Genomic DNA, 22016 nt, shown 5'->3' on the forward strand with positions numbered 1-22016 from the left:
TGAAAATTGTTTCCACCCTCTGAGTGGTTACAGCCCTTTATTCCTTCATTACTGAGCTATTACTTCCTCTTATCTTCCTATATTTTATTATAGCTGCTTTATCTAGTCTGCTCTCTAGAATTTTTAACTACTAGATAGCCACTGTCCTTTCAGCAGTAAATCTGTTTCAGATTTACTTTTTTGTGTACTCCATCCCCTCCTCCCATGATAATATTCCATACATGTTTATTGAGTTGGTATAAATGAAGGGATGAGAAAAGTGTATAATAGCTTCTTAGAAAACTTACTTTTTTGATGACTACTTTAAAATAACTTATAAATAACCAATCTTATTCACCTATCCTAATTTATATATAGACTTCCTGTTGAAGTTCATCTGGATGCTTGAAAATTGGCTTTTTAAGTACTAAATTTCACACTTTCCCCCTATTTTACACCATAAATCTGCCAGCATAAAAGCAAAATTTAGGTAAATCTTTGGCAAAACTCACAAATTCTAAACTATCATCTTGATGAGATCAAGTACCACAGATGAGTTTAATTGAAAAAGTGTCTCATGATCAACAGCTCTCTTTGAATCATGTTAATAGAAGCCATAACATGCATTTAAGTAGTGTGTTACACTTTACAAAATGTTTCTACAGACATGACTTCATTCCTGTTTCACAACAACCTGGTGAGATCAGTAGGGTGGGAATTGTTGGCCCTGTTTTACCAATAAGGAAAAGGTAAGGTCTAAGAGAGGCTACCCAGTTAGCGAGTTTCCATAACTAAGTAGATGACAGAACTAGGACTAAAACCCAAGATCTCTGAACCCTAGTCCAGAGCTCTTTTAATTATTCCATACCACCTACCTTAGACTAACTAAAGTAACTTCATTCCCTTTCCAATAACAGGTTTAGCAAAGGATGTATTATGACCATTGAATTCCAGCCATTGCAATATGAGGACAGCTGTGGGGAGTGGTATAAATTTGTTGCTCCTAAGAGATACAAGAAAAGCCCCCTTTTGATTGTCTCCTGGATATAATTATACACGATGTTTGCTTGTTTCTCCCTTCATCTTGTCACAAGCCTGAGGGCTGAGCCAACACAGAAGAGGGGACCCCAAGAGAAGCAGAGAGGGTGCCTTGAGTGCCCCTCACCTGCAGCCACCCTGACCTTGAACTTCTTGGTTTGATTTTTCATTTCATTATTTTTTAAGCTAGAATGAATTGGGGTTTTCCATTACTTGCATGTAAAAGCATCTTAACAGAAACAACATAGGGAACTTTATATGAGAATCTGGGATAGAGTGTTCTGGGTTTTCATCCTCTCTCCCAACACTCTGAACAGAGAATGTTACTTAACTGTTTGGAGCCTCAGGTTCTTGCCAGTAAAAAGATGGATTTGAGTTACTACTGCTCAGGGTTATCCAGTCAAACGCAATAAGGAGTGGGAAGTATCTAGCACGTGGTAAATTATAAGTGATTATTATTAAGATGGACTCCAACTATATCAATGCCATAAGGACTTTTTTAAAAGTGCAAAAGTAAATTTGGTGCAAAAGTATTTGCGGTTTTGGACCGTGAATTCTAAGTTATTATTGTTAAGCTCAAACATATCTTTATTAAACAAAATAGGAACCATTACAATCAACGCATTTTTGCCAACAAGTAATAAGTTTGTTTATTCCTGTAGTGTAAAAATCCGTGCTTCAGGATTCAGTGAACTCTTGGAGAGCATTTTCTGCATCCTGCTGGCCGAGGAAGCATTTTCCTGCAAAAGGCTGTCGAGATCCTTGAAGAAGTGGTAGTTGGCTGGTGAGAGGTCAGGGGAATATGGCAAATGAGGCAGAATTTTGTAACCCAGTTTGCTCAACGTTTGGAAGCATTTGTTGTGCAATGTGTATTCGGGCGACATCGTGGAGAAGAATTGGGCCCCTTTCTGTTGACCTTTCTGCAGGCCTTTCAGTTTTTGATGCATCTCATCAATTTGCTGAGCATACTTCTCAGATGTAACGGTTTCACTGGGATTCAGAAAGCTGTAGTGGATCAGACTGGCAGCAGACCACCAAACAGTGACCATGACTTTTTGGTGCAAGTTTGGTTTTGGGAAGTGCTTTGGAGCTAGAAGAATCTAGTTCCAACCACTGAGCTGGTCGTCATCGGTTGTCATATGAAATCCATTTTTGTTGCACATCACAATCTGATCAAGAAGTGGTTCATTGTTGTTGTGTAGAATAAGAGAAACGACAAAATGACATTTTTTTTTCTCAGCTTATGAGGCACCTATGAATGGGTACTTATTGAGCTTCTTCACCTCTCCAATTTGCTTCAAATGTCAAACAACCATAGAAAGGTAGATGTTGAGTTTTTCAGCAACTTCTCGTGTCATTGTAAGAGGCTCAGCTTCAATGACTGCTCTCAGTTGGTTGTTGTCAACTTCCGATGGCCAGCCACTATGCTCCTCATCTTCAAGGCTCTCTTCTCCTTTGCAAAACTTCTTGAACCACCACTGCACTGTACCTTCGTTAGCAGTTCCTGAGCCAAATGTGTTGTTGATGTTGCAAATTGTCTCTGCTGTTTTATAACCCATTTTGAACTCAAATAAGAAAATTGCTTAAATTTGCTTTTTGTCTGGCATCATTTTTATAGTCTAAAATAAATATAAAATAGCAAGTAAGTCATTAGCAAAAAACATTAAGGAATGTACATTAAAATGATATATAACATAACATTTAATAATGTATTCCAGTATCAAATGGCAAATTTCAACAATGAAAAACCGCAGTAACTTTTGCACCAACCTATACTATTTAAAACTATAACTTTACATGAAACCATTTTATTAGCTAACTCATTCTTCTCTTGTCAGATAGGGATCAGACTAAATGCAAAGGTTGATACCTATCATGCTTAGATCAAGAATACCCAATCTTTGAGTGAACTTCATTTCCCTGAAGCTTGGAGATCATTGGGCAGAGGATGAAAGAGTTGATAATAAAATCACAGATTGTAGCTGGGGTTGGGGGACTGCTACCAAGACTGGAATTTGCCTTGAAGTCCGCAATCAACCCTTCAAAGCTAGGTTAACAAATCAAAGGCTTGTCATTTATTTGTTTTTAATTTTCCTGCAGGAAGGTTTTTAAGGATTTAAGAGTTCAATTTTATTGCACTGAGAGAGGGAGAGAGAGATTGCTATCTCTTGTCCTGAAAGAGTAAATAGCTTGGATAACCTCATTTTCCAAAATGCTATTTATACAACTGTGAGGTCATGGTAGTTTAGGTACTTTAGACTTCCTGGGTCTTCCTGGATTGCAGCCAAGTGACTTTTTCATTTTCACATTACAAGGAAAATTGCCATGTCATCTTGGAGTGGTGTCACATTGCTGGGAAGAGCCCATTTTTATTGGCAGCATGATCCTCAAACCACTGTATTACCTATCACCCTGCTGTTTGATGGAGTGGACCCACTTCTCATCTGGAGACTCTGTGCTCACCCTGACTGCACACAATTCCCCAAACAGCACCCCTGCCAGCCTTGAGCAAAGAGACCAAATATCTGTGTGCTCCAGGAAGAGCCAGAAGACTCAAGATTGGCCCACTAAGAAAGTGTGAGGCTTGTGGGTGCAGTGACATCAGAGCCATTTATTAAGAGTTTGGGTTTATGTCTTGATTTCCCAGGGGCAGGGATGATAATGTGAGCAACTACTTACAGATCCCACAGGATCTAGGGGCTTTTTCCCAGTAATTTTTGTCTGCCAGAAACTGGGAGAAAAAAGTCACTCCTCCTTGAAGGAAGTCCCTACCTGCAGCTGCTGGTGTCAGTACTGGAATCTCGTCCCAGTGTGACCTTCATTGCCTCTGTTAGTGTGACAGGTTCCACAGAGCTGTCACTCTGCAAACTCACCCTTTCTCCAGGAGAACAGGCGCAGAGCTGCAGTGGAGGGTACCTGTGTGGCTTCCCTGTCTGACACAGATTTGCCTTCATGTGGTAAGTCCCACCTCACTCCCCCAGCTCCCAGGAAAGGGATTTCTTAAACCAGCACAGCCCTGGAAGGGCCTCTCTTGTGTCAGATGGGAGAACCAGCCCTTGTGGCATTCTGCAGGGCTTTGAAGTGAAAAGAACAAGGATGATTATTCTTGTGGTTTCCCTAATCTGTGTGCTGAGGGCTGAAGGAGCCAGGTGATCCTGTGTTTGAAATAAAACAGGTGACTCTTCTGAAAAAGGAGGAAGCAATTTGCTTCTATAGGTACAAATCCCCCTGCTGAACCCCTGGGCCAGCCCCCTCTTGCTGGCTTTCAAATGTGACAAATTGGTGCCATTTCCAGTGATGGCTGTGAGGCACTCTTCACAAGCTCACTTGTTTTTCAGCAGCTCCCACCTCCACAAAGAGACAAAGGAAAACCTAGAGGCCTGGACTGTGGGGAAGAAGTGCCAGAACAATCTGCTGAAAGTTAAAAATAAGTTTTAAAGTCAGCTCACTGCCGTCTGTTTTCAAGGTCAGACTGACTGATGATTCCAGTCAAAACAGCCAAACTAGTTTCCCTGTGAGTTCTGTTCAAAGTGACTACCCATGGCACACCTGATGGCATCCATTCATGGCCCTGCTGCTCAGAGGGCCTGTGCTGTATGTGTAAGAGCTGCAAAATAAGCAATGCATGACATCTTCCTCAATCAGCTATACCAGTAGCTATTCACAGAGTTGTTATCAATAGCTAAAATAATGTGAGAATCAGGCTCTGTGCAATATGCTAATATTTGGATGCATTTTCTAATGAAATCCCTATAATCTCCTTACAGCCCTGTGAGGAAAGTACTGGTCACTACCCCTATTTTGAAGCAGGCTTTCCAAGTGTGCTGATTATTTTCTGTCTGCCTCCCTCTCATGAGTTCTCCAACCTTCTCTACCCTGCACTGTGCCCAGAAGGCTGGTCCTTGTAGACAGCCAACCCGACTCCCTTGTGAGCTGACTTTGGTAGGCCTCGGGAGATCAGAGTAGGAAGAGAAGAGGTCAGGGTGCTTCTTTCCAACTCCCTCCATCCTTGGGGAGCCATTTTCTGCAGCAGCTGCAACTCTCTGGACTACCTGGCAATTGGAAGCAGGCTTCCCTCCAAGGTGCTCGTGCTCACTGGGCTCTGGGACAGCATTTCCTCCTTTTTGCCTCTTGCCCAGAGGAGTGATGGCTCCTCACTGTTGCTAGACCCTGGATGCCTCTCTGGCTTGTTTGTTCCCTCTACCCTGTCTTCACCTCCGTAAGTAGCCACTTCATTAAAGTATCTTCATTTGAACCAATCTAGGGTGAAATGTGCTATTGCCAAGACCCTGAATAATACACCCTACCAAAAAAGGTGTAGGCCAGAGATGCAAACTCATGGTATTCAACAATAGGGGAGAAGAAACATAAGCTGAAAATAAAACAAATAAAATTACAAGAGCCATGAGAAAGTTATAGAAAGTCTTATGGGAAAACAAAGGCCAACAAAAATACTTTGTAGAAGATGTAACATTGTGTTAGGCCTTTGAAAAACAGATAGAAGGTAGACAGATGGGTATGAAAGAAAGAGTTTCAAGTATGAACAAAGAAAGAAAGGCAAAAACACAGAAGTGGAGTAAACTTATGGATGATGTTTCTCAAACTCCATTCTCTTTTTGAGACAGGGTCTCACTTTGTCACCGAGGCTGAAGCACAGTGGTACAGTCACAGCTCACTGTAACCTTGACCCCCCAGGCTCAAGCCTCCCAAGTAGCTGGGACTACAAGCATGTGCCACTAGGCTCAGCTAATTTTTGTGTTTTTTATAGAGATGGGGTTTCATCATGTTGCCCAGGCTGGTCTTGAGCTCCTGAGCTCCAATTCTGTTCCTTAGAAGGCTAATATAGTATGAAATGTTACTTCTGTATTGAAAAAAGGATTCCTTGGTCAAATAAGAGTGGGCACCTTTGAGATAAACAAACTTAACTAGACTTCTTTATGCAAGACTTCTTAGAGTATTTGAAATGGTAATATCCATATTTAACTACCTTTTTTACAATTTGTTGAACTCTTCCAGAAGTGTGGGAGGGAATAGAGTTTGAGAAACAGATATTGTCCAACAGCATTCTATAATCCTGTGGGACTCCCTCATAGAGCAACTCCGAACACCCTGCAGGGGCCAAATTCAGAGCATACTGCAAAGAGTTCTGCAGAAAGCCAGTCAAATGCCATAAATCATGGACAAATGGCACCTAGAATGCCAACATGTAGCCATAGCATGAGTAGTGAAATGTAATTAGCAGACCAAGTGGAAACTGAATTTGTTGTCTGACATGACCTGTAAGGAAACAATGGGAAACAGATCTTAAACGGAAGTTCAGATTTACATTCTGGAGAGTGTGGGAGCCCCAGTGGTAAAATTTCATGTACACTCACTGTGTCCTGTTCCTAGTGGCTGGCAAGCTAAATTATTTCTGATCTAATATTTTTAACTAATTAGAATTTTATTCATTAATTTATTTAATCATTTATTAACATTAAATAAGCCTTTGCAAAGAGCCAGGTTCTCTGTTAGACTATAGCAGAAAACTAGAAAGACTATAAAGGAAAACAAGACAGATTTCCTACCCACAAGGAGCTCTGGACGGCTTGAGTTTCAACAGGTAAATACATATAATTACAACATAAGATATAATTTTAATACAACCCTCTAAAAAACATAAATTTACAAATCTCGTACCAAAGGGTTTGGAAGACTTCAGAGAACAGCTGATATTTGAGCTTGAAGGATGAATAGAATTTTCCAGAAAGAAAAGGAGAAACCTCATAAAAGACCCAATTTCAAATATCCAGACCCCACATTGAACCACATGAAAGCTTACTCCTTATAAAAGAGTAAAGAGAGAATCCAACATTTATGGATAAATATAAACATAAAACAAGAATTTTCCATAAAAGATTTTTAAAGTTATAAAGATTTTAGAAAAAAATTCCAATATAAAATCTTCATTTTCTCTATTGTTCTTGATCATAAGATCCAGTATGCAAGTTAGAGTAGATCAGAGAAACCCCACGCAGGTCACTGGAGACTCTTCATACTTGACCAGAGAAAATGAGAAACACATAGTTATTCCAAAATGTTCCTAATATTTCAGTTTACAATAGTGCCCAGAGTATACAGGAAATTGTGAGTACTCAAGTCTATTTTTCTTTCTGATAATTTTAGATTGACATATTCTAAGTAGGATTAAAGCTTTTCCTTGCTGTGCAGCTCTTTTTTTCCCACCATATGTACCAATATGACAATTTAACCCTACAACGATTTTACCTGTTAAGCGTTTATATATGACACCTTCATATATTTACATTCAGAGTGCCTGACTACCTATGTTTCCAAAGACTTAGAATGAGTAATAAGTATACTTAACAAAAATAGAAATTTTTAGAAAGTTTTGAATGTAATACAAATATATTTGTTTTCTGTATTAAGTGCTGTAGAGATTTGAGTGGTTTATCTTGTAAAATTTGTTTTTATTATGGAATTTTACTATGGGGGTTTTATTTTTTTTACCATAGAAACATTTAAAACCTGCATTATAAGAAAAATGTGGTTTTGCCCTAAAAAAAAAAAATACTGACAAGTATATAAACCTTGTAATATTCATGGTTCAATAGGTAATTGTTAAATGAATGAACTGATGGTACGACAGAGGACATTGGAGGAGGAGACAAAAAATACAACCATGGCTTTCATCTGAATCTATAATTCTTCCTAAATTCAGTATTAAAACTCTCTTGCCTATAGACCAGACCAAAGACAACAAGATTTGGGGGTGTCAACAGGAGTCCTGGGATAAATTTTTTCTTATAAAGTCTGGATTAAACTTTTTAGTATTGATGATATTCATTTATTTATTCAACAATTTGTGAAAACATTTATTGAGCACTCACAGTAGTAACAGCAGCAGCAGAGATAGTAACGATAATAATAATAATAATAGGTATTGTCAATTTAGAATTTACTTTGTGCTGAGCTCGATGCTATGGGTTTTGTACCGATTATCTCACTGAATCTTTACAACAGCCCAAAATCAGTCCCATCGTGCAGATGAGAAAAGTGAGGCTCGGAAGGTCACGTAACTTGCCCACATTCATCCAACAAATAAATGAATTCTAAGTTGAATCCAAGTCAGTCTGACCACAGAATTTCACATCCTTCACTACTCCAGGATCCCACGGTAGGCACCATGGGTGCCCCAAAATTTAAAAATGATGTAGATCATCTTCCCATAAGGATTACTATGTCATAAGCTCATAGACTGTAACAGCAGGTTATCTGGGCTCTCTATAGACAAGAAATTAAGGCCAATGAGTGTGGTGATTTACCCAAGGTCACACAGCACCTCTATGGCCAAGACACATTTAGAATGCCCCACCCTGTGTTGACTTTCATTCCAATTCTCTTTTCACTCACTACACAGAGCCGAAAACCCCCACTTACTGACTAAACTACAAAATCCACATAATACTTTGTTATTATCATCAAAGAAATATGAAACCATATGGAAATGATTTTGAAATATGCCCATTTATCTCCTTAGAAATAATCCTTTTTGATAACTTTCAAACTGACTTAAATTGTTGAGGCTACATATGGATCTTGGTCTTACGAAAAATAAGCACTAAAATTGAATTGAGGTTGAGTTTAGAGTTGGTGCTGGTCATGCCACCCTAAGTTTCCAAGTATCATTCAGTCCCATCGTGTTTCCTGCTTTGGGGTCATTTAACAGGTAATTATTGAGTTATTACATAATTGGAACAAAAGCAAGATAGAATCAAAAGGATACTTAGAGCTAGAGTGACATCAGAAACTGATGCAACCTCCTTATTGTCAGCACGGGAAAAGGCAAGTCTGGGAAGCAATATAACACAATGGAATCTGGCAAAAGAATGGGGCAGACTGGGCAGAGGTCACAGCTGTGATCCTTTGTACTGTAGTGTGGCACCCAGTATACTATTTTAAAACTTTGAACCTCAGAATCCTCATCTGCAGAATGAAGAAAATCATAGCTTCTCTATTTGTCTTAAAGATTACACATAATAAAATATACTCAACAGTACCTGGCATATAGTATGCATTTCCTAAGCATAGCTACAATTACAATTTAGTCCTAGTTCTGCTCCCTTAATTTATGCATTGATTTTCTCATCTATACAGTGTATATTTTTCTTCTTGTCTATGTTACAAAGTAGTTTCGTGAACACAGTGAGATAATGTCCAGATCTTTATGCTTTGAGCTTCAGCTAAAATTCTACCTCAGAGAAGCTTTCAGCACCTGCCAGAGTGGGAATTAATGATTCCCTCTTTCATGTTCTCTAGCTCACGTCTGTATCCTGATCCAGCCAATATCTTGCTTTCTCCTATATTTGATTTTGTTTATGTCTGTTGCATAAATTCCTCGAGCTGAGGGGTATTTGCTTTCTCTCCCCGACAGCCCAAATAACCTTATACAGAGTGGATGATCAGAAAATGTGTGGGCTTTGCCCTGAATGCATTTTCAACAACTCGATTGCTATGCATATAAAAAGTATTTGGGAATTACAATTATAGAGTTGAACTGAGTTCTTAAGAAGCAGTAAGGATTTCAGCTTTGGTTCCCCCTACCCCTTCCCCGCCAGGGAGGGAAATGGGACAAGTACAAAAAGAAAAGCAAACCTCTAGGCTTAGCCTGAAGACAACTGCTGTTTACACTGGTCATTTGTCTCAGAGGTCAAAATACAGTTCTATCCTCATCCTTATGGCAATCGTGGTGACAATCTAACAGCCAGGAAGTAGCCTCTCATTTTACTCTTGGCAGCTCTAAGGAAGAACAAAAGCCAGTGGTGAATGTTCAAACCCTGAGCCCCCGTGGAACATCTGTAGTTAGAGTCCCGCCTATTAGCTCTTTGGATAGTAGGCAGTAGTCCCTGAGACCAGCTGAGGGACTATTGTGCTCCTGGGCCCTTCTGTGCCTCAGTTTTTCTCTCTGAATGATGGGAATAATCATCTTGTTCTCCATGACTCTACCTTGAAACACTGCAACTACTAGGAAAAAAAAATGAGCAATGAATGTCAAAGCTGGTTGAGGTGGTACTGGAGGACTACACTCCAAGCAGAGCCAAGCGTGATAAATACAATAATTCCTAACATTAAGGGCTTGTTCCATGTAAGAAACTGTCAAAGCACACTATGTATATTCATTCAATTCTTAAAAGAACTCCATGAGAAAGTCCTGGTTTTACAGTGGACGAAACTGAGGTACAGAAAAGTTAAGCGAAAAGCCACACAACTAGTAAGCGTCAGACCCTGGATTGGTACCCCATAGTCAGATGCCACTGGCCACTCTTAATTATGTTGCTGTATGGTCCTCCTATTGCCATCTCTTTAATTTTGTGCCTAGCGCAATGTTTTCCATGTAATAGGTCTAGTTCAATATATATTTGTTGGATTGAAGTAACTCTAATACGACTTGAGCATGGTTGATAAATCTCTCCCTTCTTCTCCTCCTTCCAGCTATACCTCCAGTTCCTCTATTAAGATACTTATCTTTTAATGGTGTTTCTTCAATCGGGAGCTACAGACCCTTAGAGTGCCTCAATTTAATTTTTAAAATGTTTATAATAAAAGATAAATATAAACACATTCGGGATCATTGGGATGACTATCTCATACCAAGTACTGCCTCTTGATTGCAGCACCTGTGCGTACTAGTCTTTGGCAGCAAGAGTTACCACTTCACTTGCTATGTTAATAAGAAAGAAATAGCACGAATACCTAAATAATGTATTAGAGTCAAGAGAGACCATTGCAATGACATATGGTGTGGGCAAAGGAGATGTGGTAGATGGAACGAAGGAAAGAGGTGAGAGAATTGAGTCTGCATTGGGCACCTCACACACCATGAGAGTGGTAGAGCCACAGGGAACTCAAAGGTACCCACGCCTCAGCTGTCAGTACCATGCAATGCTGGTAGTTGTCCAGGAAACGTTACTAATTTCAATGTTATTATTCTGGAAGAAAATTTTTATCTGTTTTGGTTTTATTTGTAAGTTGCTCAAAAGCTGTAACATAAGCTTATATCTGGTTTTGTGTTTGTGTGTGTTTTGAGACAGGGTCTTGCTCTGTCACCCAGGTTGGAGTGCAGTGGTGATCATAGCTCACTGCAACCTCCACCTCCTGGGCTCAAGCCACCCTCCCACCTCAGCCTCCCAAATAGCTGAGACCACAGGCGTGTGCCACCACAACTGGCTAGGATTTTTGTATTTTTTATAGAGATGGGGTTTTGCCATGTTGCCCAGGCTGGTCTCAAACTCCTGAGTTCAAGCAATCTGCCCACCTTGGTCTTCAAAGTGCTATGATTACAGGTGTGAGCCACTGAGCCTGGCCTGTCTATATATGTTAAGGTGACATTTTAAAATAAAACAATTGAAGCCAAGCCTGGAAAGGTCTAAGAAAATTTTGCCCTTAAAATGGTGGAAAATACCAGTTTCCTTTCTATTTAGGAAACACCAGGTCGGGAGCAGTGGCTTGCGCCTGTAATCCTTGCTAAGAAGGGAGGATACTTGAGCCCAGGAGGTGTACGCTGCAGTGAGCTATGATCCCGCTACTGCACTCAAGAATGAGCTACAGAGGGAGACCTGTCTCAAAAAGAAAAGACCACAGAATAATGTGTTCAGGGCTTTCTTATTTAAAAGTAATTGTAAACGCCAATGTATTAGGCATATCAGTAACACCTTGCTGTGAAATAGTACTTTACATCTTCCCTTTCTGAGAGCAGGCTTTGATAGGAGAAAGGAAAGCTAAGTAGCTTGATAGAAAGCAAGGCTCGGTGCAAAATCTTGTCCTACCATTCAGTAGCTGTGTGACTTTGGGCAAGTCATTAAACCTCTCCAAACCTCCTGTTCCTTATAAAATCAGTGTAATCTCTGCACCTTCTTCACCACAATGGCCTATATGTAAAGCTAGTTGACAGAAAACGCACAATACACGGTAATCTATGTTAAATAGGAAGGCTCTAACACTAGGACCTTAAATGGCTAGGTCTCCAGCCTGGTTAGGAGAGAATTCCCCGCACACCCCCTACCCTGGCCCCCAACCACCACCACCACCAAGATACCGACCGCTTGGAGTGACTCAGGGAAGCAGGCCCACTGGACGAGGAGGTGGCTCCACCAGCTGGTGCCCCGATGAAGAACTGAGGCCAGTGGGCTCGCCCGCCAGCCCGCCGCCCAGAAGCTGCCAAGCACCCCCGGTGCTTTGGGCTCCACGCAGAACACTGGGTGCTGTAAGGAAATGCAAAGCATTGGTGGCCCTACCATGGGAATATAGGTTTCTGTTCTCCGGAGAAACTAGGAGTTCGGTCAACACCTTAAGGCGCTAAAAGTGTACGTAGGGGTGGGGTGCACACAGGTTCTGAACAAATTCTTCAAATTTGCCCAGGGCTCCCCATGCATCAGGTGTGGCCCCGTAGTTCTAGGCTGCTGCGGGAGGGGTCGCCTTTTGTAGGGGACCTGGTCTTTTTGCGAGCTGGCAGCGTGCTCCCAGCAGCGAAGGCCTTAGTCTTGCTCAGGAGGCCGCGCCCCAGACCCGGGGATGCGCAATGTTCAAAGGGTGACGGCGCGCGGGTCCCGGGCAGGAGAGACCGCCAGAGCCGGCGCTGCCTGGCGCCGAGAGGCCGGGACTGGCGAGTGTTGCCGCGCCACCGGGGCCCACCTGCGCGAGGCCGCGAGGCCTCGGGCCCTCTGGGCTGCGCGACCCTGCTCCGGCCGCAGGCGGGCGGCGAGGGGAGGTGGGGCACGGTCTGTGTGCGGTGGGGCGGGCGGCGGCCGCGCGGCTTCCCCGAGGCCGGAGGCGGGGCGGGCGGGCCTCGAATGGCGCGGGGGGCGGACCCGCCAGCTGCCTGCGCTGCTCGCCCGCTCGCTCGCACTCGGCTGTGCGGCGGGGCAGGCATGGGAGCCGCGCGCTCCCTCCCGGCGCCCACACCTGTCTGAGCGGCGCAGCGAGCCGCGGCCCGGGCGGGCTGCTCGGCGCGGGTGAGTGCGGGCACATACTAGGGCGTCCGCCCGGGAGCGGGAGAGGCGAGGCGCCGGGAGGAGCGGGACAAAGGGCCGGGTGTGCACGGGGTGGGGTAACTGCGGGCTGCTGGAGGCACCGGAGACTTCGCCAGGGCCGTCTTCGGTGTTCCAGGACGCGGGCTGGGGGCCTGAAGGAGCTCTGGGGAGACAGCGGGGGCTGCAGGGCATTTGGATTCATGCAGTGTTACCCATGAAACGGATGGGGAAAGAAGATTTTGAGACTACTGTCTTGAGTGCAGGATGTTGGTTGGGAAGCGAGAGAGCCGGCTCTCGGCAAGCTGTCCTTCGGCAGGGGCGATGGCTACACCCCCATGCACCCCCCAACACACCACCACTACTTCTTTTCCTTGAGTTTTGCATATACGCGATTCCATCAAGTTCTGAACATTAATTTTTAACCCTGGGCATGTGATTGTGAACACACCTGAGCAAGCAAGAGAAGTGCAAAAGTGCAGCAAATACAGGCTGGGAAGTAGAATCTTTTCTCTGGAGCCGTAGTGGATGCCCGTGTGCGTTCCGGGGGTGCTAACCCTAGACATTACAGTCTCAACTAACCACAGTTGTTGTAAGCAAATAGTTCTTCTGCCTGTAGGCATTCACGAGTTAACTTTTAAATAAAAGTTTTCAAGTTTTAAAAGGAGCGGGAGAAGACTTGTTCAGATGAAGGAACACCACCACTCCCCTCCAGAATACAAATTAGGTTTGCTTTCCAGCACCTCAGAAGAAAGCAGCTGATAAAAATTCTGTTTGTTTTACTGCCTACTGGGCGACATCCTTAAGAATTCAGAAACTCAGTGTAGGTATTGGAACAGGGCTTGCTTCTCTCAGCTCCTGAAACTAAATTTGATGGTTCCCTGTGCGCTCCTTAGGAGCAGGTAGACCAATGCCGGAATCCTCTTCACATGGTCATGTGAGAAAGAATTGAATTTATAGATGAAGTCAGCTGTGGCCAAAAGCCCTATGTCAAAGTAGTATCAGGATATTTATTGCATGTTGTTTCAAGATCCTACTTATGCATGAGGGTATTTGCAACAGGTTTATAACCGTGTCTACCATGAAGTCTGTCAGGAGTGGATTGGAGGTGAAGTGGGGAGAAGGAACTGAGAAAATGCCCCCAGAAGCCACTATGTTTATTTGTGAAAGCGTTTGCACCCCATCTGCATATGAAAAGTTTTCCTCTGCAGTTTTCCTAGTTAAAGTCAAGTGGTAACTTGTCCTTTCTTGTGTCTAAACTGGGAAGGAAGCCTTTTTCCAAGGTAGCTAATACGGATCTCATTTTTGTAACACGACTTATTCAGCTGGATGGTGAATATGGATGCATTTTCTGGCTGTAGCGTAAGTGTCCATTAATGTGTCTGAGAACATTTTTGTCCCCAGTCTGCAATGGTTAATAGTCTCAGGTTCTCCCACATCTCTCTTCTCATAGATCCCTTAGGATTTCATCCACCAGGCATTATTCATGCCTAACTCCCACAGACTCCAGGGAATTTGTTTCTCATGTTCTCAACATTAGGAGGTTATTTTGCATTCTGTTCTTATTCGCCTGCCAGGTTTATCCCAGGCTCAATGTAGTTTACCTAAAATCCGATAGAGAAGAAGCTAAACTTCATTTGACCACAAGATTGTGTTTAGGGTTGCTGGACTTTTAAGTGCCTTGCAGTTTCCTGTACAAGACTGTAATTCTTAAACTATTATGTGATTAGGTCTGTTTTGCCTTAACAGGGTCTGTGACTCAGGAAAACGAGAACAAGCCTGACTGCAGAGTATTCACAGAGTTTGGTTCATTTTTATCCATTTGCTTTAGGATTTAGCATGGTTTCACTGTTCCATATCCCTGACCACTGATTCCATGGAAGACCCTTTGTCATCTCTCCAAATGGTGTCCAAAACCTGTATCTTTGCAAACGTTCCTGCCATTTCTTTCTGTCATTACTGTCTATAGCAGCTGCAGGAATTCACAATTTGTACAATAGAGAATACATGGCCTAAGGCTTAGGTTTTCCCTCCCAGCACTTGTTTGCTATAGGAGTTAAATCATTCTCTCAAACAGTGGCCCTCTTGAGGAGACCTGTGTTGTTGCAGTTTTCAAGACTAAAGTGCCTTGCAGGAGATAGTAGTCACTGCACCCAGACTCCGAAGAGATTGTTGTTTGCATATCTGTTAAATGTGCGAAGTCCCACCACCAAGGGCCTATGAAGTGGCAGCATCCTCAAAAAGTATAAATATTTTCAGACAGTGGCTCATATTGAGTGATGGAGGGTGGAATGTGTAACCCATTTATGAATCAGATACCCAAAGCTGGAAAATGAATAGTTTCTGTATTACTAAGCATGGTGAAAAAATATTTTCTTACCTTCGTTTTCCATTCTTCCCTGCCAGTTAGGTAAAATGATGCACGGAAACACTTAGTTGGAAATCTTAGCAGATAATTTATGTATATGAGGAATCTTTATTCAGCAAAAGCTTATTCCTAGAGGTGAAATGTTATAGACCTAAATTTTCTTCATCCAGACTTAGGTAAAAGGAGAAGATTTGAAAATCTTCATTCCATTTTTAAGGTGTGAGTCTTTCAGGCAGCTCTGCAAGGATATGGTGATTCATTCATTTATGAGGGTGAGAGAGAATTTAAAATTATATAACTCATTAGTTACCTTTCCAGGTGTGGGATTATGAATGTTTTCATTACATCTGTTTATGCCTTAGACGAGTGTTTATGTTTAAATAAACAGGTATAGCACAGGCTTACCCAGCGTTTATACAAATGGGAGCAATAATTATTTGTCTTCTGAGAAATTAATCCATTATCATGTGAGTTGAGAAATTCATGTAAATCCACAAACCTAATTTTAAAGCGTCACAGTTGCGCATCATTTGTTGTGTTATTAATGAGGATGAGCCAGGGCAGGCTGCGAATGCCTCAGGAAGGACCCTTAATGGACAGGAGTGTTGTTTCTTCCTCAGGCTTTTCTTTGGGGCCTGTCTTAAGAGCATACACACCCAGCCATCCCTCCACTCCGTTCTTGAAAGCTGCCTTCTGCTGGAGTCACAATTTGTACAATAGAGAATATATGAACTAAAGATGAGGTTTTCCCTCCCAGCGCTTTTTTGCTATGGAGTTAAGTCATTCTCTCAAACAGTGGTCCTCTTGCAGACTGATCAGGGAAACCTTGTCTGCCAGATAAGTGAGAGATTAGCGTGATACATTTTCCTTTTCCTTTCCCCCTCCTCTGCCTCCACCCTCCATAATTCCATGAATCAATGGTCTTGAGACATAAATGACAGTACAGACACTGTAGACAGCATCGTCCCTGACCTGGACTTCTGTGATTCTGGAAAATTATAAAATTAGGGAATCCTGGACCTGAAAAGACCAGAGCTAAAAAGACCAGCTAAAGAGACCATCTGGTTGAGGATGCTATTCAGAAGAATTTCTAAACCACCCTAAATAAACATTTGGTAATGGACTAAGCAACTTAAGAAGCTTGTAGCTTTAATACAGACATCAGTTTAAACCCATTTAAGGGCTTGAGAACCTACAGCTGTATCTTCTAATTTCTGATTAGATATTTTAAAAATATCTAAGCCTAACCATTTGAAATAATTTGATGGGAATTCGTTTCTAAAAGTCTGCATTCATTTCTAAATCTGAATTAAAGTGTTTTAAATGCAATTTTATAACTTTTAGGGTTACATGGAAGCTTTAAGCAAGATATATAATGCTGTCAGAACAAAGTCATCACACAAGTTAGTAAGTAAGTAATGTAGAGAACTTGGAAGCAGAGTTGCAAACTAATAGAAATTAGGACTTTTTGAGTCTCCGAAAAGTTTATTCTTCAAAGTTAAAGCTTCACACTGTCGTGTTGGGTTAGCAGTTTGTTTTGTTTTGTTTCTTATAGATGGCTGGCTTCTCCTTCACTCCTGGCTAAATGAACAGAATTTAAGTTGTAAGAACTCTGAATTAGTCATATTCTATCATACAGTAGACTCTTTAGCATTCTCTAACAGGATTCTGTGATTCATAACTGATCGCAAAGTTTCTTGAGACATAATCATTCATCATTTTGCCAAAGAATACATTTGGTCCTCTATATTGAGAGGTTGGAGTAAGGCTGTGGCTAATGAAAGAGGATATTGTAACTGCCATGTTCTTCATGCACATTGAAAATATTCTCTGTAGCTAATGATAATACACAGTATAATACTACCTCATCTCCTACTCTGTCTCCCCCAAGAATCATATTTTAAAAACAAGAACACTTGGCAGCTTGGACCTCTGCATTCTGTGTTTTCTTTCTTAAGATAAGCTGAAGTAAAACTTGGCTTACCACGTCTGCTGCTCAATGTAAGCCACATTACCATTCCCCACATTACTCAAAGGCAGGAGAGGATGGTGCGTTGGAGCCCAAGATACAGCCGTGTGGGAGATCTATTACTCCTCGTAGTCCATGTCACACTTGGCAGGGATTCTGGTGTGAGTGGGGCATTTGGTCACCTAGACAGCAACTTACATAGAGAAAAGGCTGCTCAAGTCCTGGATAAGGCCAAAGGATGAATCCTCAGCCAGTAGGTGGGAATAATCAGACAGAACCATGCCCCACAGATCTCCTAAAGGGTTGTCGTCACCACACCCATCTCACTGCCCAGTTCTCCATTGGTGAGGAGGACTCAGCTAGTGTTGGCATCCCTTCCTAGTCTACTTAGAACGTTTAGTCTTGGCAGTACTCCCAACAAGCACATATAAACACGTGTGTGCACATATGCAGGCGTCCCATGACTTCAAGGATTTAAAGAAATAAATGTATGTCCTTCCTACAAAAGGGCTCAGGGACCCTTCCTATTTGGAAAGATGGAGACAAGTAGAATTTCAAAGAATCAGGGAGTCCCAAGGAACCGGCTTTTCCAGGACCTTATTTCTTTCTTTTCCTATCCCTATTCTCCCTGACAGAAGTGGAAGCCAAGAGGAGTCAAGCAAAAAGGTCCCAGAGGTGGGTGGGGCACACACATAGTTTAGAAACACAGTGTGGATATTGGGAATGAGAATAGGCACACTCCCCTATACTACGTCAGGTCATTGGGATTTTCTAGTTTTATGTAAAAGGGAGCAAAAGGCACCCACAGTTGTCAGTAGATCTGTACTCTCAAACAGGAAGAGAATGAGAATAACAAAACAGTTTCTTCCTGACTTCTGCTGTGTTCTGAGAGCCTCCCGCGACCTACCCCTTCGGGCTCCTTGTTTTTGGATGCTTGGTTGTGAATGAGTTACCCTACCTGCCGAGTCAGCTTCTATTGAACCAGAAGAGTCAGAGCCACTGAGAGCCAACTGATGCTTAAACATTTACGAAAGCACTTTCAGTCTTCCTCCTTGTTGTTTTTGTTGTGGGATGATTGATCTGGGGCATTTAAACATACCTTGCAATGTAAAATCCAAACTTCTTCATTTAGTACACATAGCCCTTCAGAATCTAGCTCTTACCTGCTGCCTCCACCACTTCCTCTACTCCACCCTTGTTGAGCTCAGTGTGATTCCCAAAATTACTCACATGGTTGCATGTTGCTGTGCCCTTGCACAGACTCTTGTTTCCCTTCCCTAAGTATCCCCTTCTGTCTTATGTTAGCAGACTTCTTTTCAACTTCAGTACCCATCTGAAACATCAGGTGATGCCTGGAAAATTTCTAGGGCAATTTGTTCATTTAGAGGGTAAATTTAAATTACACAGCTTACTGAATGACCGAGGCATCAAGGAGGGACAGCTCCACAGTGTCACCTTTACTAGGACTCCTATTGCTTCTAAACAATGGGTGCATTTGCCAAATTATACATTTGGTCCTCTATATTGAGAGGTTGGAGTGAGGCTGTGGCATATTATTTCTCAAGCATCACTTCCCCTAGAAGGCCTCTCTTGTTCTTACTCCCACAACTGGCCTCAAGCTCTTTCTCTGAGCTACCACATCATCCATGTACATCATTGTCATAAGCAGTCAGCATGCAACATTCATTCACTTTTCCATTAATACAAGCATCCATTTAACAAATCTTTGTTAAGTGTTAGCACATGCCCAAATTTAAGGGATTTAGCTGGAAATACAGATACCAACAACTGAAAAAGTAACCAATGGTAACAGTCATAGTGTTATAGCTGGATGCAACATTAGAACTTTAGATATTGACAAAGATCCTGGTAGTGTACGACATAATCCAAAGGAAGAAGGAATATTTTATTAGAAGCCTAGCCACTCTGGAACTCAATATATATAATAGTAAAGGTTGTTGTAAATTCAAAGCAAAAAACAAAACAAAAACAAAAAATCTCATACCCTTTCTCGAATGCACCATCATTTAAAAACCATAGGAGTGGTGGTAATTGTGACACTGTGGAGCGGTCCTTCTTTGATGTCTCAGTCACTCAGTAAGCCATGTAATTTAAATTGACCCTCTGAGTGAGCTCTGAGAAGTTGCTCTGAAAATATCCAAGTACATGTTACAATGAGAATGAGAGAAGCACGAGGGAAAGGCAGGGGCATCAGGAAGGTAGAAGAGAAGGAGGTTTAGAATCAAGCACAAAGAGGGCTCAAAATCACATGGAAATTGGGGCCAGTCATTCAATTAGCCAGGGGACTAATGACTTTATGCATGCTGCTCTGTAGTCTACCATCATTAGGGGCATCTTAAACATAGAAAAAAAAGGAACACCCAATTTCACTTCAGGCACCCAGCCACAGGAGCGTTCCTAAGGTCGAGCCTTTGCATTGAAAGTGAGACCGTTATCTAAGGATTCCTCTCCACACCCTGATTCCTGAGGAGGGTTCAAAGACAGAAACAATGACAGGCCTGTTGCTGGGCTTTGCTGTCTGCAGTAAATGAATGTTCAGCCCTTGCCCTCCTGACCTGCTTGTCTTTGTTTCTACAGAACAGTGCTCGGCATGGCAGGGATTCCAGGGCTCCTCTTCCTTCTCTTCCTTCTGCTCTGTGCTGTTGGACAAGTGAGCCCTTACAGTGCCCCCTGGAAACCCACTTGGCCTGCATACCGCCTCCCTGTCGTCTTGCCCCAGTCTACCCTCAGTTTAGCCAAGCCAGACTTTGGAGCCGAAGCCAAATTGGAAGTATCTTCTTCATGTGGACCCCAGTGTCATAAGGGAACTCCACTGCCCACTTATGAAGAGGCCAAGCAATATCTGTCTTATGAAACGCTCTATGCCAATGGCAGTCGCACGGAGACACAGGTGGGCATCTACATCCTCAGCAGTAGTGGAGGTGGGGCCCAACACCGAGACTCAGGGTCTTCAGGAAAGTCTCGGAGGAAGCGGCAGATTTATGGCTATGACAGCAGGTTCAGCATTTTTGGGAAGGACTTCCTGCTCAACTACCCTTTCTCAACATCAGTGAAGTTATCCACAGGCTGCACCGGCACCCTGGTGGCAGAGAAGCATGTCCTCACAGCTGCCCACTGCATACACGATGGAAAAACCTATGTGAAAGGAACCCAGAAGCTTCGAGTGGGCTTCCTGAAGCCCAAGTTTAAAGATGGTGGTCGAGGGGCCAATGACTCCACTTCAGCCATGCCCGAGAAGATGAAATTTCAGTGGATCCGGGTGAAACGCACCCATGTGCCCAAGGGTTGGATCAAGGGCAATGCCAACGACATCGGCATGGATTATGACTATGCCCTCCTGGAACTCAAAAAGCCCCACAAGAGAAAATTTATGAAGATTGGGGTGAGCCCTCCTGCTAAGCAGCTGCCAGGGGGCAGAATCCACTTCTCTGGTTATGATAATGACCGACCAGGCAATTTGGTGTATCGCTTCTGCGACGTCAAAGATGAGACCTATGACCTGCTCTACCAGCAATGTGATGCCCAGCCAGGGGCCAGCGGGTCTGGGGTCTATGTGAGGATGTGGAAGAGACAGCAGCAGAAGTGGGAGCGAAAAATTATTGGCATTTTTTCAGGGCACCAGTGGGTGGACATGAATGGTTCCCCACAGGATTTTAACGTGGCTGTTAGAATCACTCCACTCAAATATGCCCAGATTTGCTATTGGATTAAAGGAAACTACCTGGATTGTAGGGAGGGGTGACACAGTGTTCCTTCCTGGCAACAGTTAAGAGTCTTCATGGACTTATTTTAGGAGAGGCCAAATTGTTTTTTGTCATTGGCGTGCACACGTGTGTGTGTGTGTGTGTGTGTGTGTAATATGTCGTATAATCTTTTACCTAATTTCTTAAAATTGCAAGATGACTGGCTTTATTATTTGAAAACCGGTTTGTGTATCATACCATATATCATTTAAGCAGTTTGAAGGCATACTTTTGCATAGAAATAAAAAAATACTGATGTTTGGGGCAATGAGGAATATTTGACAATTAAGTTAATCCTTCACATTTTTGAAAACTTTGATTTTTATTTCATCTGAACTTGTTTCAAAGGTTTATATTAAATATTTGGCATACAAGAGATATGAATTCATGTGTGCATGTGTGTTTTCTTCTGAGATTCATCTTCGTGGTGGGTTTTTTTCGTTTTTTTCTCCAGTGCCTGATCATTGATGCTTCCATAAGGTAGTGTTCCTATTTAGGAACTTTGACAACATTTGTTAGGAAGTTAGAATATTTTGGGTTTAAGGCATTTGCACAGTAGTCTTTGAACAGTAAAACAATGTGTTGACTATACTGATACACATATTAAACTATACCTTATAGTAAACCAGTATCCCAAGCTGCTTTTAGTTCCAAAAATAGTTTCTCTTCCAAAGGCTGTTGCTCTGCTTTGTAGGAAGTCTTTGCAGATGGCCCTCCCAACTTTAAAGTCATACCAGAGTGGTCAAGACTGTTTAGCCCAACTCTTCCACTTAACAGGATTTCACTCACGTTTCTGGAACTAGCTATTTTTCAGAAGACAATAATCAGGGCTTAATTAGAACAGGCTGTATTTCCTTCCAGCAAACAGTTGT

General features: G+C 42.4%; 1 protein-coding gene and 1 long non-coding RNA gene across 4 annotated transcripts; one reads left to right on the forward strand and one right to left on the reverse strand.

Moving 5' to 3' along the window:
- Positions 1-1581: 1581 nt before the first annotated feature.
- Positions 1582-12844, reverse strand: LOC144334440 (uncharacterized). 2 transcript variants are annotated; one of them, XR_013404247.1, is made up of 3 exons: positions 12709-12844; positions 12117-12278; positions 1582-2636 (listed from the first exon to the last, which is right to left on the reverse strand). It is a non-coding gene; the product is annotated as an uncharacterized LOC144334440 (long non-coding RNA). The 2 variants fall into 2 exon arrangements; XR_013404246.1 differs by having other exon boundaries at positions 12364-12756.
- Positions 12444-21528, forward strand: PRSS23 (serine protease 23). Of its 2 annotated transcripts, none has more exons than XM_028832623.2 (2): positions 12444-12784; positions 19979-21528. In XM_028832623.2, the coding sequence occupies exons 1-2, from the start codon at positions 12444-12446 to the stop codon at positions 21141-21143; spliced, it is 1506 nt and encodes a 501-aa protein (XP_028688456.2). In that variant the 3' UTR covers positions 21144-21528. The 2 variants fall into 2 exon arrangements, with proteins under 2 accessions (XP_028688456.2, NP_001038202.1); NM_001044737.1 differs by lacking the exon at positions 12444-12784 and adding an exon at positions 12975-13028 and having other exon boundaries at positions 19979-21242.
- Positions 21529-22016: the final 488 nt, after the last annotated feature.

The sequence above is a fragment of the Macaca mulatta genome, chromosome 14 (assembly GCF_049350105.2).
Source record: "Macaca mulatta isolate MMU2019108-1 chromosome 14, T2T-MMU8v2.0, whole genome shotgun sequence".
Classification (NCBI taxonomy): domain Eukaryota; kingdom Metazoa; phylum Chordata; class Mammalia; order Primates; family Cercopithecidae; genus Macaca; species Macaca mulatta.